Consider the following 17692-nt stretch of genomic DNA (forward strand, 5'->3'; position numbering starts at 1 on the left):
CTTTAGTGACTTCTGATAAGGAGCAGAAGAATTTCGCAGTGTTGCTTGGGTGCACGTTCGTTGCTATTGCTGTTGGGACAATGAACAGCACTGTTGTTCAAAAAGCAACAAAAGAAGTGGAATCGATACAAAAGGAAGGAAAACAGAAAATTTCAAGGCCAAAAAAAAAGGTGGGGAAAGAAAAAGAAAAACCCCCAAAATAATGTGTTCACGAAAATCTTTCTCTGGCAACCAAAGGAAAAGAGTATGAGCACAATCATACTGTTTGATGATCGACATTGCTTCGATATGATGGGTTTCATCTGGTAAATTGAAGGAGAAAGAGTTGCTTATGATGTCAAGCAAGTCAGTTCAAACACAAATCAACAAGGTGAAAAAAGCACCAAAAAATGGAGAAAAATTGGGGCCAACCCGGAATCGAACCGGGGACCTCTGTCAACTTAGAATCGTGGATGCAACCTGACACCTGCGTCACCCTAAGACAGCATAATAAGCCACTATACGATTGGCCCAATGGGTTGTCAGGGGGCTCACGCCTGAAACCTAATACCTGTAAAAGAAAAGCGTCTATTACAAATCCTGTCAAGATATGTGGTAACATGCTGTGTATTATTGCTCTTGTTGAGATATGTCATAGAGAGGCCTCTATGACTTTCCTTGCTTGAATCTGTGATAGATTGGTTCCTATTGCAGGTTTCAACTGTCCACTGTGGACACTCTGTCCAGAGGTAGCTCGGCACAATCAATAACTATAGAAACTATTGGATGACACCAAGGTCTGGTGTGAGTATGCTTTTTGGCATCAGCATGAGTGTCCACAGTGTCAATTGAGTGCTTGAGGTGATCCCTGAACTGCAGTGGACAACTGCCTTTGGTTCTATGATTGTGAGCTGGACCACAGGTTACTATGAACCACCTTTGGTGTTGATCATTATCTGGACCACAGTTAATACTGCCTTTGGATGTCAGTGAGTGGTGATACAGCACATGTGCTACAATGGAAGCAACCTATTATGATTGCAACTTGCTGATGGAATACTAAGTATACTTATGTGAAGTTATAGCTAGTAATGTATGGTGTAGAGTGGATGGCCATCCACTCACTTGCTATGACAAGGAGCATGGTTATATATCATCCTTGCAGCATTGCCAGCAACACTGCTCCTGTTCTGTGAGGCCTCCTCAACCCTATGTCTCCTCCTAGTCCTTCCTACCACTTGTCAGGGGTCTCGCGCCTGAAACCCAGGTCGGTCTGTCGAGATACTCAGTGACTATCAAACTGTGCAACAGCTATTGTCTTGGTATCTGTCTCGATGAGCTAGTCGTTCAGTGACTATCAAGTTGCGCAGTGACAGCAGGTGGCATTTGTTGTATATACTATCATAGGTTTCGGCTGACCTCTGTGGACACTCTGTTCAGGGGTAGCTCGGCACAATCAATATCAATGTGTAGGTTATGTTGACACCAAGGTCTGGTGTGAGTGTCGATGATAATGAGGTTGATGGTGTTGGTGATAAGGTTGGTGGCGTCAACATGAGTGTCCAGTGTGTTGACTGATGCTTGAGGTGATCCCTGGACTGCAGTGGACTACTGCCTTCGGCTCTATCTATATCCAGACTGCTAACCTGCTATGGGGCGCCTTCAGACATCAGGTAGTGGTGATACAACACACACACTATGATGAGGAGCAACCTTGATAGATTGCTGCTATGCTGACTGAAACTAATATATACTTATGCTGAAGTGATAACTAGTTATGATGATGTGTAGAGTGGATGAGGATCCACTCAACCTTTAATGATGAGAAAGCATGGTTATATACCCCTTCACAGCATTGCCAGCGATGCTGCTCCTGCTCTCTCTCCAGAGAGTACCTTCTTCATCGAGTACTGTTCAGGGGCCTCTCCTGCTTGCTTGGCACCCCTGTGCCTCTTGAGCTGTGTCGACTCCTTCGACACTGCTCCTCCTCCTTGCTATCCTGCTGCTTGTTTGGCACCCCTGTGCCTCCTGAGTGGTGTCGACTCCTTCAACACTGCTCCTCCTCCTCATGACCTGGTGTCGACTCCTTCGACACTGCTCCTCCTCCTCAGGACCTGCTTGCTGGTGTCCTATACACTGCTCCTTCTCCTTTGACCAGTGACAGTTCCTTTGACTCTTGTCTCTTGAGCCCCTGAGTGGTAACCATCTGCATGCTCCTTGAGCTTGGTCCCCTTCGTGGCTGTGCCTGCTCCTTGAGCTTGGTCCTCCTCGTGGCTGTGCCTGGCCTTCCTCGCATATGGCTCAGTGCTCCTTTGCATGTGAGTCCATAGGAGTCCATGGTCTCCATGGAGACTGCACTACAACCATGCTCTCTACTGGTATCGACTAGATCTCTACCTGTGCCCCTCTCATATGAACCAGTGACCCTCCTGCTTCCTGAGCATTTAGGCCCATGACCCCACTTTCCATCCACATTGTGCTGCTGCTTTGTTGTCTCTGCTTTCCTCTCTTCCTGTGGATGGATGGCCCTCATGCTACTTCATCATTGTCAGGGGCCGTTCCCACTTCATCTGGGTGGCGACTTGCATCCTTTCATCTCCCTCCTGTCGCCAGCACCAACTTCATTGTTGTGCCAGGTCCCTGCTTCATATGGTGGCGACTCCTCCCTTGTTCATGATTGTCCCCTTGCCATATTGGTGATAGAGGTTTCTCTTGAACCAACTCCCATGAGGCCTGTTGTAGCAAGCATGATTCTGCTGATTCTACTGACTCCTGTAATAGGACCCATGTTCCTACCAATCATAACTAGTTATGTCATAGAGTCATTGATCCTACCAATCTCACTGATCCCTGTTGGAACTCTACTCTCCTGCTGATTCTACTCCTGTAACAAGACCCATGCTCCTACCAATCACAATGAGTTATGTCATAGAGCCATTGTTCCTACCAATCTCACTGAACTCTGTCGGAACTCTACTTTTGCCTGATCCATGATGGTTGCACAGGATCTCTTCATATGAGTTCCATTCTTCCTGCGCATCCCTCCTGTCCCATGACATGGGTGATGAATTTTCTTGAGCGTTGATATCATTTCAGCAAACATTTGGAAAGCTTAAATAGCAAGAACTGCTGTTGGAAAAATGGATCAACAGCTCGAGACGCCAGCTTGCTCCTGTTGGAGCGAATGACAGACTTGAATGGTAGGCCGTGGTTATTACTTGTGACGACGATGAACGGTATATACAGACAGCGGATAAATTCTGGGGCTAATGAAGAACAAACCAACTAAGTCTTATGCTTATATGCGTCTAACCTGTGGACGATACAGAAACATGACGGGGAAATGCCAGGGGCCATGCAGCGGTAGGGCTCAGGCCCTTATCTTCTCCTGGCATGGTCATCGGATAGTCGGAGGCATCCGGCCCGATATGAGCATCGGACATCCCGTCAACCGGCCTGATACGAGCCCATAAAGCATAGACATCCTACAAACGAACCCCTGAACCGAACAACGCCGATGCGGAGCTCTGACTGATGAAGGCTTCCGGTGGTGCAGGTCACCACAGGGTAAGACGTATAAAAGCACCACGTTCAGTTAGTTTGTTCTCCGTTAGTATCCCCATCCATCTGTTTGTACATACCGTTCACCGTCGACATACGTAATACAACCGCGTCCTACCATTCGAGTCTGTCATTCGTTTCAACAAAATCATCCCTTGTTTCGCGCGAGACTCGCAGTGCCTTTCATATTGATTGTGAACACATTATTCTACATCAATATCGTGCTCACGTGTGCTGTGCTTTGAAGTAGCAACTTGGAAACATCGGGTCTTCAAGAAAAGTGCGGCAGTGATGCAACCGGTCGAATGAAATTTTTCAACGCCTTGACGTTATTGGAGTTCTTGAGGTTATCGACGAAGGCCTTCCGATCCGGAACATCAAGTAGAGCATACGAGAACCAGGTAATAGCAGGATGGGGCCCAAAATTGGTCCCCACAATGGCCCAACCAACTTTACCGTTCTTCTCAGCGTCTATTACAGCCTCCTTGACTGCATCTCGATGAATCGGAATCGCAACTATTTCGCCTTGATGATCGACGGTCGGGCCGAGATATACAGCCTGCTTCGAGTTAACTTGAAGCTGAAGCTGCTTGTGGATGATGTCGATATGGACGTGTCGAACATCATGCATTGGAGGAAGTAGCCTGAGTGTGAAAGGATTGATTTTTGCTTGATGCAATCTGTACTTGAGCATCCTTTGAATGTGCCAAAGCTCCCATGCATGTAAATCAGTCTCGCCAAGCTTTGGAACCACGGTGAGTCTCTGTTCTCCACCGGCGTAGTTGTTGACTACAGAAGGACCCGGCACATCAGCGGTTTGATGCGTGATCATCGGCGGGGTCTGAAAAGGAGAATGAAAATCAGGAGCAGCAGCTACGGAGAGGTGAGCAGTCGAAAAAGGAATGGGCCACACTTCGTCATGAAATGGCTCGAAAGACAAGCTGTTGAAAAGAGGTATACCGTCATCGTCTCCAGTCGCAAAACCCGAGCTAATATGTAGCAAGGCGGATAGGAGCATACAGAACAAGACTCTGCAGGCGAGAATAAAGAAAAGCATCTTAGGCGGTTGGGAGAAAGAAAGACATGACGAAGGAAGAACGACCCCCAGTCCAAACGAATTTCTTGGTTTATATCGCTTTCATTCTGACGTACACCATGAAGGAGGGCTATCGACTCGCATCAGGCGGCCGACGGAACGACCGGCGCCTTCCGTCGGGATGATCGATGCATCCGACGGAACGACCAATAAGCTTTCTTCACGATAAGCTTCCGTCGGGCAGCTTCCGACAGAATGATCCATGTCTCCGACGGGACCTTCTGTCGGGATGGCCAAGCCCTTGGCGAGAGACTGGACTCCGCCATTAAGGAGCTCTCCTGCTATGCCCCATCACGATCCAGACTCCTCCTCACTGTCAACGGGTTACTGAGCCAAAATGCATAAAAGACACCCGAGTTAGCTAGTTCGTCCCCGTCTCATATCATCCATCACTTTGTACTTACTCTCCAACGTCGAAAGCACTCAATACGATCGTGCCCTATCTTAAAGAGTCTACCATTCTTCCAACACACCACAGTATTATCGTCCTCAAAGTAGCATGATCTGGAGGGTGGGGCTAAAACACCCGCCAGCGTCCCATGCTAAGACGTGTGTGCCGGTGGCTAGCACTGCTCGAGCGGGCCTTTCGCCGGTTCAGGGCGAATACCAAATGTCTCACGCCTTCATTAGGGCGAGCTTCTCAAGCCACGAAGCAGGCTGCATCGACTCGATATGCAAGACGATCGAGGGTCGCTAAGCATGAGTGCATGCCGCTCCACCAAATCTTGTTGAAAGTAGGCAAATTACATGAACTCAGCAGTAGTTCTGGGAATGCGAATGGTGTGGCATTGAATTCGTCGAATGAGATCGTAGCAGTGTCAAATCCTACTCAGTGAGTCCCACGATGCAAAAGATGCCTTGCGACGAGGGAGTTAAACAAGACTAAAGCGCGTGAGTCATAAAGTAACTAAGCTTTTTCACATCGCCCGACGCCTTCAGCCTCTGAATGAGATCAAATTCGTTCGGCTCCTTATGGGAGGCGTACGTATACCACTCCATCCTCGGAGGTGCTCCATCTTTGGCTGGGTACACACCAATAACGGCCCAACCTTTGTGCAGATGATGCATTTCCGGATCGAGCAGCTTTCTCAAGCGATCTATTCGATAAATCAGTTGGCAATTCATCCTTTGAACATAACGCTCACCGTCGACATACGTATTACAACTGCGCCCTACCATTCGAGTCCGCCGCTCGCTTCAACATCAGTCGTACTAATTCAAAATCATGTGACTGTTTTGCAATAACCCGGAAGTAGCCTACCAGTTGCCGTTCTTACTCCTGTTGTCTTTGCCGCAAACGTTTCCGTTCGGGCCGACGCCCGTCCCGTTTGTGCTTTGTGTTATTGGTCGCAGCTTCAAATCGGTGAAAGAGAAGGCTGAAACATTATAAGGACAGAGATTTCCGACTACCTCTTCCGTTCAAGGCCCTATATCCCTCTCATCCTTTCTCCTAGTCCTTGCGTGATTGCTTTTTCCCCTGCCCTCATCTCCATCGTCACTATCAAATGGCTCGAAAAAGGATGGTCATGCAGCCACTAAACGTGTGGCCTGCGTTGCTCATTTCATTTCTTCTGCTCCTCCCTTTCGCGGCAGCTACGAGCTTCTCGACTCTCAATATCGTTAGCGCCGAAGATCTGCCCACCCACATTAGCTCTACCAGCTCAGATATTGCGTGGCGTCGCGCACAAGCTACAGCCGATGACGCCACTAGCCATATCAACTCTTTTCGTCCGTATCCCGGTACTTCTGTGCCCGACACCGTCATGCGCTATCTCGTTCACGAACGTCACGGTATCGACCACCACCTCCCCATGTCCATCCTTCCAGAGCATCGTATGACCCTTGAAAGCAAGGTGGACGAGCTGCTTTACGACCCGCGTCGACGCACACCTGTGTCCCACTTAAAGTACGAAGGTCAAACATATTTTCTCTTTCCCGCTTGGGACTTTCACGACTTAAAGTATCCTCGTTGGTCGTGGCTCTGGAAAGAACCAGAGGGGATTCGGTCGACACAAATGCAGCCATTCTTTCTGGCGAAAGTGAATCTCTGGGATCCGGAACGCAAATACGAGCTGATGGCGGTGAGAACAACAGCAACAGCGGAGGACAAGCAGTACTTTGCCGATAGCTTGAAATTGGTTCGTCGCAAATTGATGACTTTCCCGGAGCTACTGTATCTTGCTGTTAGAGGCCACTGAAGCCTTTGTCCGCCCTGAATTGTTTGCCACACCTGTTCAACAACGAACTGATCTCGAATCATCTGTTAGAGGGCAGCGGGTATATCGGCTCGTGTCAGACCGGTCGCCCGGTAAGGCAACGGCATACCGGCTAGTAGAGGCCGGAGGAGGGAGGAGATAGTTCTCCCGTTGTAGTTTCACGTCATGCTCTGCTCCGTAGCATAGATACATAAGAAGCGATACTTAGTCGCCCGCTACTGTAGATAAAAATCATCCATCTGTACTTACCGTCCGTCGTTGTCATCCGCAATCAAACCGTGCCCTACCACCCAAGTTCGTTACTCTCCAACATCATCAAGGTTTGAGAGCTCTACTTCCAATAGTCGTAAACCCCTTTCAATTGTCACAAAAGCCCTCCCTTAAAAATCTTGTTTTTGCCTTTCACTATTGAGAGGAATTCTACACGATAAAAATCTTTTCAGGAATGACACATCATCTCCTAGTCACCATGACTGGTTCTCACCATCTGAATGAAGAAAAGAAATCACTTCGACGGCTTCGTTGTTGAGAGTGGCGTCGCTTCGTGTAGCTTATGGTTCGGACGAGCTGGTTTTAGGTTTGTAGACAACTGGGGAGAGCGGTGTATTGACATGACTATCTACAGTAAACGAGTGCGACTATTTATGTTTGCTGGAACCAAGTGAGACACGCTGGTCGAGGAGCCCCGAGCTCCTCGACCCCTATGTCGATGCTGTTGAGAGTGGCGTCGCTTCGTGTAGCTTATGGTTTGGACGAGCTGGTTTTAGGTTCTTGGACAACTAAGAAGAGATGTGTATTGGCACGATTATCTACACAAACGAGTGCGACTATTTATGTTTGTTGGAACTAAGTGAGACACGCTGGTCGAGGAGCCCCGAGCTCCTCGACCCCTATGTCGATGCAGGGATGCAACGACGAGGAGGTCCGTCCCCTCGACCCCTATATCGGGATATCGGCATGACGTCGCCGACACGAGGTCAAGTCGACCTCCAACAGTCAAAACCTGCAATAACAATCAAGATATCACATATTCGAGCGAGAGAAGTCATAGAAGCCTTCTACGACAGATTTCAATAAGAATAATAATAAACGGCCTTTTACCACATATCTCGATAAGATCAGTAGTATGTTGAAGGATATGTCGCCTTGCGTAACTATGGTTTGGACGGGCTGGTTGGTTTTAGGTTCGTAGACAAATCAGAGAGAGGTAGTATTATGAACTATCTACAGCGACGGATGTGACTATTTAAGTGAAACAAGACAAGACAAGACAGATCGCTCGAGTGGCCCCAAGCTCCTCAACCCCTATGCACCATGCAGGGGTGCTCCAAGTGAGGAGGTCTGGCTCCTCGACCCCTTTATTGGCGATATCGGCATGGCGCCGTCGATACGAGGTCGGGCCAACCTCCAACATAGTAGACGCGTTTCTACTACAGATATCAGGTTTCAGGCGCGCAACCTCTGACACCCAATGTCATCATTGTATGTCCCATTGTGAGATTGGTGAAAGAGGCATCCTTTAACTGGTTTCCTCGAGATCTGTCGTACGTTCGTAATTCTACTGGTCCCAACAAACTCTGTTGTAGGGTCTCAATACTGTCGGAGGTCAACCTGACCTCGTATCGGCGGCGTCTGACAATGATGCCAATATAGGGGTCAAGGGAATGGACCTCCTTGTGATGCATCCCTGCATTGCGATAGGGGTTGAGGGGCTTGGGACTCCTCAACCAGCATATCTCACCTGTGCCCAGCAAGCATAAATAGTCATAGTCATTTATGTAGATAGTTATGTCAATACACCACCTTCCTGTTGTCTAAAGACCTAAAACCAACTTGTCCAAACCATAGCTATGCAAGGCGACTTCCCTTCAATAGATTATGAGACCTAACTGGTTCTAGCTTATCCCGTAGACAATGCTAAGTATCTTGATCACCTCCTGAAGTGACGACTTCAGCTAGCTGTGGATCGATACCTTTTTGGTCCCATTTCAAACTCCTCTGATTGCTGCAAGCCTGGCTGGCCTCAGTATCGCACATCATTGACACTCGCCCATTGGCTTGAGTGAGAACCCCCTGCCAACATGATGGATGTCTCCATGTCTGCCTCTACGATGCCTATCCTGAAGGGTAGTACCGACTACCACTCATGGAGAAAGTGCTTCAAAAGGTATGTCAAAGGTATCAATCCCATCATGTGGGACCACATTACGGACACTGCAGTGCCCATCTCATCCATCAAGGATGAGAAGCTTTGACACCTCCACCTCACCGCCTCCAGGAAAGCAGTGTCTGCCATCCTCGATGCCATCGCCCCTGATGTTGTGGCAAGCATCAATGATGATGATGAGAGATCTGCCCACCAGTTATGGAAGTTGTTGGAAGATCATTACTCTAAGGGAATGGTTATCCAACCATACATCTGTCATGGGCCTGAATGCGCAGGAAGCAGGTAGGCAGTTGGTTCATAGGGAGGGAGCACAGGTATCAGGGGATCAGGCCGATCTACAGAAGGGTCGGCTATAGCATGGTCATGGTACAATCTCCATGGAGACCATGGGCAAGGAGGTCCATACAATGGGCTCATATGCAAGGAGGACTGAGTGCAAATGCGAGGAGGACCGAGCACATATGTGAGGAGGGCCAAGCACCGCCAAGAGGAGGACCAAGCTCAAGGAGCATGCAGATGGGTGCTACTCAGGGGCTCGAGAGATAAGGGTCAAAGGAACCGTTGCTGGTCAAAGGAGGAGGAGCAGTGTATAGGAGACCGGTAAGCAAGTCTTGAGGAGGAGGAGGAGGAGGAGGAGCAGTGTTGAAAGAGTCAACACAGCTCAAGAGGCACAGGAGTGCTAAGCAAGCAGGATGGCAAGGAGGAGGAGCAGTGTCGGAGGAGTCGACACATAGCTCAAGGAGGACAGGAGTGGTACTAGAGGGACCCCCTGCACAGTACTCGATGAAGAGGGTACTCTCTGGAGAGAGAGCAGGAGCAGCATCGCTGGCAAATGCTGTAAAGAGGTATATAACCATACCTTCTTGTCACCAGTGATCAAGTGGATCCTCATCCACTCTACACTCACCATACAACTAGTACTACTTCAGCATATAAGTATTCATTAGTTATTGTCAGCATAGTAGCAATCTATCAAGGTTGCTCCTCATTGTAGTGTGTGTGTTGTATCACCACTCACTGATGTCCGAAGGTGGTTCATAGCAAACCAGTGGTCTGGATTAAGATAGAACCAAAGGCAGTAGTCCACTGTGGTCTGGGGATCACCTCAAGCGAAAGTCGACACACTGGACACTTGTGTTGATGCCACCAACCTTATCACCAACACCACCAACCTTATCATCAATGCCACATCAACCTCATCATCAACAAGACCACTCACACCAGACCTTGGTGTCATCACAACCTTCATATTGATATTGATTGTGCCAAGCTACCCCTGGATGGAGTGTCCACAGAGGTTAGCCAAAACCTACAATAGCATACAACATTCATATTGAATGCCACCAGCTGTCGCACAACTTGATAGTTGCCAAACAACACAGCTCACCAAGATCGGTATAGAGACAATAGCTGTTGCACAACTTAATAGTCGCCAAACGACGAGCAGACCAGGTTTCAGGCGCGCGACCCCTGACAACATCTGTCATGGGCCTGGATGCTCAAGAAGCAGGAGGGTCACTGGTTCATATGGACGGAGCACAGGTATCGAAGACCTAGTCGATACCAGTGGAGAGCATGGTCGTAGTGCAGTCTCCATGGAGACCATGGACTCCTATGGATTCACATGCAAAGGAGCACTGAGCCCATATGCGAGGAGGACCAGGCACAGCCACGAGGAGGACCAAGCTCAAAGAGCAGGCGCAGCCACGAGGAGGACCAAGCTCAGATGGTTACCACTCAGGGGCTCGAGAGACAGGAAGTCGACACAGGTCACGAGGAGGAGGAGCAGTGTCGAAGGAGTCGACACCACTCAAGAGGCACAGGGGTGCCAAGCAGGAGAGGCCCCTGAGCAGTACTCGATGAAGAAGGTACTCTCTGGAGAGAGAGCAGGAGCAGCATCGCTGGCAATGCTGTGAAGAGGTATATAACCATGCTTTCTCATCATCATAGGTCGAGTGGATCCCCATCCACTCTACTCACCATAACTAGTTATCACTTCAGCATAAGTATACATTAGTTTCAGTCAGCATAGCAGCAATCTATCAAGGTTGCTCCTCATCGTAGTGTGTGTGTTGTATCACCACTACCTGACATCCGAAGGTGCCCATAGCAGGTTAGTGGTCCAGATCAAGATAGAACTGAAGGCAGTAGTCCACTGCGGTCTGGGGATCACTTCAAGCATCAAGTCAACACACTGGACACTTGTGTTGACGCCACCAACCTTATCACCAACACCATCAACCTCATTATCATCGACATCACCAATCTCATCACCAACACCATCAACCTCATTATCATCGACATCACCAATCTCATCACCAACACCATCAACCTCATCATCATCAACACTCACACCAGACCTTGGTGTCATCATAACATTGATATTGATCGTGCCGAGCTACCCCTGAACGGAGTGTCCACAGAGGTCAGCCGAAACCTACGATAGTATATACAATGAACGCCACCTGCTGTCACTGCACAACTTGATAGTCACCGATACCGAGACAATAGCTGTCACACAGTTTAATAGTCACCGAGTATCTCGACAGACCGACCTGGGTTTCAGGCGCGAGACCCCTGACATTAGAGTGGATCGTTCAAGCAGCTCCTCACGATCACCATGACGGACCCAGACCTCAACAATAAGCTCGATAGACTACTCACTCTATTGGAAGCTCAGCTAGAGCTTACTAGGCAGGGTCATCGAGAGGAACGACTACAACGAGCTCAGCTGGGTAGGGAGGAGACAATGGACCTCTCTCACTCGGAAGACCAAGCAGGAGGAGGAGATGAGTCTATGATAGGAGACCCACATACTCCTACTCCGGCTCCACAACCAAGACGATCAGTCTCATTCAACCTGGATGAGCAGGAGGACATCAACTACGAGAAGTATGCTTCACCTACTGGGCCAAGATATGTCAAGACTAAGCTGGACCCCTACAGCAGGACTAGGACGGATCCTTACCCCCTGGACCACGAGGAGGATACCAGCATCATGGCAGAGCTTAACCGGTCAAAGCCCATTGCCACTCCCTTTCCAAAGTTCAATCCCCGAGACATGGAGATCTTCATTCTAGAAGCCGAAGCATGGTTTAAGTTCAACCAGGTGTATGAGCAGTCTAGGATGATCAATCACATGGGTGCTCAACTGGAAGGGACAGCAAGAGAGTGGTGGACCTCCAAGCTCCGCATTGATAGAGCTAGAGAAGGAAGGTTGTTCAATGATTGGCACTACTTCACAGAGCGACTGTCAGAGCAGTTCAACCCACGCAATGCTAGGATGGAGGCATACAACAAGCTGTTGGCTCTCAGACTCACAAGTGATGCTCCTGGTGCCGCCACACGTCATGTAGAGCGGTTCAGAGACTTGGAAGGACAGGTCAACCTAGATGACAATGAGCTAGTGATTGATCTCTTCAGAGGTAGTCTCACTCGTAGCATACAGGAGAAGTTCGAGAGGAATCCACCTGGGAAGAGATGGGAGTGGTATCGAGAGGTCGAGGAGATCGATCGACAGAGGATGCTACTACAGCAGTCCTCGGCTAGACACTCACTTCCAAATGCCATGTCACCTCCACTAAGAACTGGGTCTCGGCCAAATCAAAGTTCGATCCCCATCCGACAACCCACTCAACCTTATCCAGCTCGATCACCATCACAAGCAACTACACAAGCAACTATACAAAACCTAAACCGACCCCTTCCTCATCATCCCACCCAACCCTCGAAGCAAGGAAGCCCTGCTCCATCAGGTATCAACACCTGTCATGTATGCAAGGGTATCGGCCATTGGGCCAGAGACTGCCCCAGCAGGAGGGTAGACCCTCTTAGCTCTCGACCCATGGGACCAAAGGTTATGGTCACCACAGCAGACCCCTTCGAGGAGGCCACCGACTCAGGAGATGGCCACACAGGCAGCACTGAGACGGGTGACCCCGAGGCCATGGACCTCAGCTCATACCAGCAACCCATGGACCCCGATCACGAGGAGGAGCACAATGATGATGACGATGAGGGAAACGTCAGTGGGGTGATGCACTGATGGCATGCATTGCTCTACAAACCTCCTCGCCATCACTCTGTATATATCAAGATTGTCAAGTATGTTTCTCTACCAGTGGAGGCAAAGCAGTACTGGAGCTCTCTGGAATGGTTCAAGACCATCCTGCTCAGATACTAGCTGATACCGGTGCTGGTTTGTCCATAGTCTCAGATTCTTTCATTAGTAAGTACCAAATACCCACAAAACCCATAAAAACAAGATCGATCCATGGTGTCACCGGGCACCAACTCTCCATCAATAGTTCTGCGAGCATGCAGGTATCTATTGGTACACACAATCTGGGTGTGGTCGAAGCTTCAGTGGCCGACACTGCGGACTATGACCTCATCCTGGGGTTCACTGAGCTACGGAGGCTCAAACCCACCATACAATGGGATACGGGCCAGCTGGAGTTCAAGACTCAGGAGCAGGACCGACCCCCTAGGAGACCCCCTGAAGCAGCAAGAGCAGGGGACCTAACCATGAGGAGACCAACCCTTCATGGTAACGAGTTTGTCTCAGCAGAGCGCATACTACGAGCAGCTCTGGAAGATGGACCCATAGGGTTCATGCTGTTAGAGGAGCCACCATCATCACTCCCGGCCTTTGGTTTTGTACCTACAGGCGCAGACAAAGGAGTCGAGATGGAGGTGGAGGTAGATAAGGTGGTGACGGCTGCAGACATACCAAAGCCATACCAACACCTGCGAGATGTGTTTGATGAGGTGGAAGCAGACAAGCTGCCCCATCATACCGAGCATGATCTCCACCTTGAGTTGATAGAAGGAGGTAAGCCACCTCAAGGGCCCCTATACCTTAAGGGACCCAAGGAGATGTCCGAGTTGAGGAGATACTTGGATGAGAACCTCGAGAAGGGGTTCATAAGACCATCGAAGAGCCCGGCACGATCACCAGTGCTCTTCGTACCAAAGAAGGATGGAGGTCTCAGACTCTGTGTGGACTACAGAGGTCTCAACGAGATCACTGTCAAGAACAGGGCACCATTGCCCCTCATCGAGGAGCAGCTGTTCTTACTCAGGAAGGCAAGGATCTATACCAAGCTAGACCTTAGAGCAGCATACAACCTCATCCGGATTGCTAAAGGAGATGAATGGAAGACAGCTTTTGGCACTCAGTTGGGACTCTATGAGTACCTAGTGATGCCCTTTGGCCTAGCCAATGCTCCGGCTCACTTCCAGTCATTCATCAATGACATCTTCCGAGACATCATTGGAGTATATGTAGTGGTATACTTAGATGACTTCCTGATCTTCAGTGACACTGAAGAGGTACATGTGAAGCATGTCACTGAGGTCCTCACTCGCTTAAGGAGCAACAGGCTCTTTGCTAAGCTGTCGAAGTGTGAGTTCCACACCAAGACAGTCGAGTTCCTGGGGTACATCATCAAGCCAACGGGCATAGAGATGGACCCAGAAAAGGTGCGCACTGTCAAGGAGTGGCCAATGCCAGAGTCAATCCATGACATCCAGAGGTTCCTGGGTTTTGCCAACTTCTATCGAAGGTTCATAGCCCACTTTGCTCGCATAGCCAAGCCCTTGACAGCACTGGTAAAGCCTATAGAACGGTTCAAGAAGCTCGAGCTACCAGAGGAGGCCCAACAGGCCTTCCACAAGCTCATCCAGGCCTTCACATCAGCAGGAGTGCTTCAGCACTTCGACTACCACCTTCCAACAAGGTTGGAGACTGATGCAAGTGACTTTGCTATAGCAGGAGTGCTCAAGCAGGAGCATGAAGGACGATGGCATCCAGTGGCCTTCTACTCTAGGAAGATGTCTTCTGCCGAGAAGAACTATGAGATCCATGATAAGGAGCTCCTAGCTGTGGTCGCCTGCCTCACTCAGTGGCGACACATGCTAGCTGGACTACCGAACCAACTGGTCATCCTCACTGACCATGAAGCCCTCAAGTACTTCAAGTCACAGAGACGCATCACAGGTCGACAGGCTCGATGGGCCATACTACTAGCAGACTTCGACTTCATATTGCAGTATCGACCAGGAGACAAAGGTGGTGAACCCGATGCTCTCACCAGAAGGACAGACATGCAACCAGCTGGTGAAGAGCAGGATCACAATGTGAGGCAACTACTGCCTCCTCGAGTGTTCAAGGAGACAGCAGACCATGACTCGCTCCTAGTGGCCCCCATGATCTCGATGGAGTCCATAGCATCAAAAGGTCTCAAAGACCTGGTCAAGATCTTCCAGCCCTTAGACCAAGAGCTACAGGAGATACATAGGAAGAAGCCCTTCGAGGTCAGGGATGACCTATGGTACAGTGGAGGAAGGTTGGTTATCCCCAAAGTGATCATGCCAGGGAGGACCAACAACCGACACTCAAGGAGTGCCAAAGAGGTAGATGGACAGTCTCTCTCTGTAGAGCATCTGCGATTCATGGTGATGACCCAATGCCATGATGGTATCACTGCTGGACACGTAGGAAGAGATGCTACCATCAAGGCAGCACAACGACATTACTGGTGGCCAAACATGACAGCTTGGATTGCAGACTATGTAGCAAGTTGTCCTGTATGTGCTAGGTACAAAGCTCCTCGTCATCGTCCATATGGTTTGCTACAGCCACTAGCAACCCCAGACAGGCCCTGGGGCTCCATATCCCTCGACTTCATTGAAGGACTACCACCATCAAAGAAGTATGACTCCAAGACCTATGACTCTATCCTAGTCATCGTCGACAGGTTAACCAAGTTTGCCATACTAGCTCCAACCCATAAGACAGTCACAGCCAAACAGACTGCAGTATTGCTATATGGACACATGGTTAGACTCTTCGGATATCCAGATCACATGGTCTCGGACCGAGGCAGGCAGTTCATATCAGGAGCATGGAAGGCATTTGCAGAGCAAATGGGTGTGAAGCACTCACTTAGCACGGCCTACCATCCTCAAACTGATGGTCAGACAGAGAGAGTCAATCAGGTCATAGAGCAATATCTCAGGATGTACTGCAACTATGAGCAGAATGACTGGGCCAACCTGCTGGACACTGCGGCCTTTGTATACAACAACACGGTCCACAACAGCATTGGTGTCTCACCATTCTTTGCATGCTATGGATGGAACCCCAAAGCTCATCCTGACATCCCTCAACGACTAGGAGTCAATGATCCAGGTCGCTTCGAGTACCTCATGGATGGAAAGGAGCGTTGCAAGTACCTCCAAGAGCAGATCAGAGAGGCACAATGGAGATCAGTAGACCAGTATAACAGGAAGCACAAGGACATCGAGTTTAAGGTGGGTGATATGGTCTATATCAACCGTTGAAACTGGAAGACACGGAGACCCACACCCAAGTTAGATACCTGGTTTGCAGGACCCTACCCAGTTCAGGAATGGGTAGGACACCGAGCTTATCGAATCACATTGCCAGCAAACCTTAGGGTGCATGATGTGTTCCATGTCTCCATGCTCGAGCCAGCAAGAACAAGTTCTCTTCCTCAACGTGCTGAACAGCCCACCATACCATCACTTCCAGATGAGGACCTCGACTTCGAAGTTGAAGCACTCATCGACAAGCGTTCACACAATGGGACTACAGAGTACAAGGTGTTGTGGAGAGGGTACTCAGAAGAAGCTGCTTCATGGGAACCAGTAGAGAACCTCAACTGTCCTGACCTCATCCAGGAGTATGAGGTGTCGGAGGGGGGACGAGTGAGTAGACAGAGTAGAGAGAGGAGGAGAGAACAGGAGGAGTAGAGAGAGGAAGAGGAAGGAGGATGACGTTGAGAGAAGGAGGAAGGATGATGTTGGCGATGTTGTCAAGGAGGAGGAGGAGGAGTCAGCATGAACCAGACCAGAGCATGCCTCGACGGAGCTCGGCTCTTAAGAGGGGGGTAGTGTCATGGGCCTGGATGCTCAAGAAGCAGGAGGGTCATGGGTTCATATGGAAGGAGCACAGGTATCAAAGAGCTAGTCAATACCAGTGGAGAGCATGGTCGTAGTGCAGTCTCCATGGAGACCATGGACTCCTATGGACTCACATGCAAAGGAGAACCGAGCCACATGCGAGGAGGGCCAGGCACAGCCACGAGGAGGACCAAGCTCAAGGAGCAGGCACAGCCACGAAGAGGACCAAGCTCAAGGAGCATGCAGATGGTTACCACTCAGGGGCTCGAGAGACAAGAGCCAAAGGAACTGTCACTGATCAAAGGAGGAGGAGCAGTGTCGAAGGAGTCGACACCAGGTCATGAGGAGGAGGAGCAGTGTCGAAGGAGTTGACATCAGGTCATGAGGAGGAGGAGCAGTGTCGAAGGAATCGACACAGCTCAAGAGGCACAGGGGTGCCAAGCAGGAGAGGCCCCTGAGCAGTACTCGATGAAGAAGGTACTCTCTGGAGAGAGAGAGCAGGAGCAGCATCGCTGGCGATGCTGAGTAGAGGTATATAACCATGCTTTCTCATCATCATAGGTCGAGTGGATCCTCATCCACTCTACTCACCATATAACTAGTTATCACTTCAGCATAAGTATACATTAGTTTCAGTCAGCATAGCAGCAATCTATCAAGGTTGCTCCTCATCATAGTGTGTGTGTTGTATCACCACTACCTGATGTCCGAAGGCGCCCATAGCAGGTTAGTGGTCCAGATCAA

At 49.6% G+C, this 17692-nt stretch overlaps 7 protein-coding genes and 1 non-coding gene across 8 annotated transcripts; 5 read left to right on the forward strand and 3 right to left on the reverse strand.

Moving 5' to 3' along the window:
- Positions 1–389: 389 nt before the first annotated feature.
- UHO2_05825 (uncharacterized protein) lies at positions 390–665 on the forward strand (the record flags this gene model as incomplete). The annotated part of the gene is made up of 1 exon (XM_041558724.1): positions 390–665. One exon carries the CDS (start codon positions 390–392, stop codon positions 663–665), a length of 276 nt encoding a protein of 91 aa, XP_041414658.1.
- On the reverse strand, positions 403–512 carry tRNA-Pseudo(AGG). The gene has a single exon. It is a non-coding gene (tRNA).
- A 3146-nt stretch (positions 666–3811) lies between the features above and the next one.
- On the reverse strand, positions 3812–4597 carry UHO2_05826 (uncharacterized protein; the record flags this gene model as incomplete). The annotated part of the gene is made up of 1 exon (XM_041558725.1): positions 3812–4597. The coding sequence occupies one exon, from the start codon at positions 4595–4597 to the stop codon at positions 3812–3814; it is 786 nt and encodes a 261-aa protein (XP_041414659.1).
- Positions 4598–6156: 1559 nt separating this feature from the next.
- On the forward strand, positions 6157–6834 carry UHO2_05827 (uncharacterized protein; the record flags this gene model as incomplete). Its single annotated transcript, XM_041558726.1, has 1 exon — positions 6157–6834. One exon carries the CDS (start codon positions 6157–6159, stop codon positions 6832–6834), a length of 678 nt encoding a protein of 225 aa, XP_041414660.1.
- Positions 6835–7641: 807 nt separating this feature from the next.
- Positions 7642–7929, forward strand: UHO2_05828 (uncharacterized protein; the record flags this gene model as incomplete). The annotated part of the gene is made up of 1 exon (XM_041558727.1): positions 7642–7929. One exon carries the CDS (start codon positions 7642–7644, stop codon positions 7927–7929), a length of 288 nt encoding a protein of 95 aa, XP_041414661.1.
- Positions 7930–9546: 1617 nt separating this feature from the next.
- On the reverse strand, positions 9547–10506 carry UHO2_05829 (uncharacterized protein; the record flags this gene model as incomplete). Its single annotated transcript, XM_041558728.1, has 5 exons — positions 9547–9854; positions 9927–9933; positions 10038–10072; positions 10239–10295; positions 10407–10506. 5 exons carry the CDS (start codon positions 10504–10506, stop codon positions 9547–9549), a joined length of 507 nt encoding a protein of 168 aa, XP_041414662.1.
- A 1133-nt stretch (positions 10507–11639) lies between these two features.
- On the forward strand, positions 11640–13064 carry UHO2_05830 (uncharacterized protein; the record flags this gene model as incomplete). The annotated part of the gene is made up of 1 exon (XM_041558729.1): positions 11640–13064. The coding sequence occupies one exon, from the start codon at positions 11640–11642 to the stop codon at positions 13062–13064; it is 1425 nt and encodes a 474-aa protein (XP_041414663.1).
- Positions 13065–13171: 107 nt separating this feature from the next.
- UHO2_05831 (uncharacterized protein) lies at positions 13172–17320 on the forward strand (the record flags this gene model as incomplete). The annotated part of the gene is made up of 3 exons (XM_041558730.1): positions 13172–16336; positions 16433–16753; positions 16940–17320. 3 exons carry the CDS (start codon positions 13172–13174, stop codon positions 17318–17320), a joined length of 3867 nt encoding a protein of 1288 aa, XP_041414664.1.
- Positions 17321–17692: the final 372 nt, after the last annotated feature.

The sequence above is a fragment of the Ustilago hordei genome (assembly GCF_900519145.1).
Source record: "Ustilago hordei strain Uho2 genome assembly, contig: UHO2_contig_15, whole genome shotgun sequence".
NCBI lineage: Eukaryota > Fungi > Basidiomycota > Ustilaginomycetes > Ustilaginales > Ustilaginaceae > Ustilago > Ustilago hordei.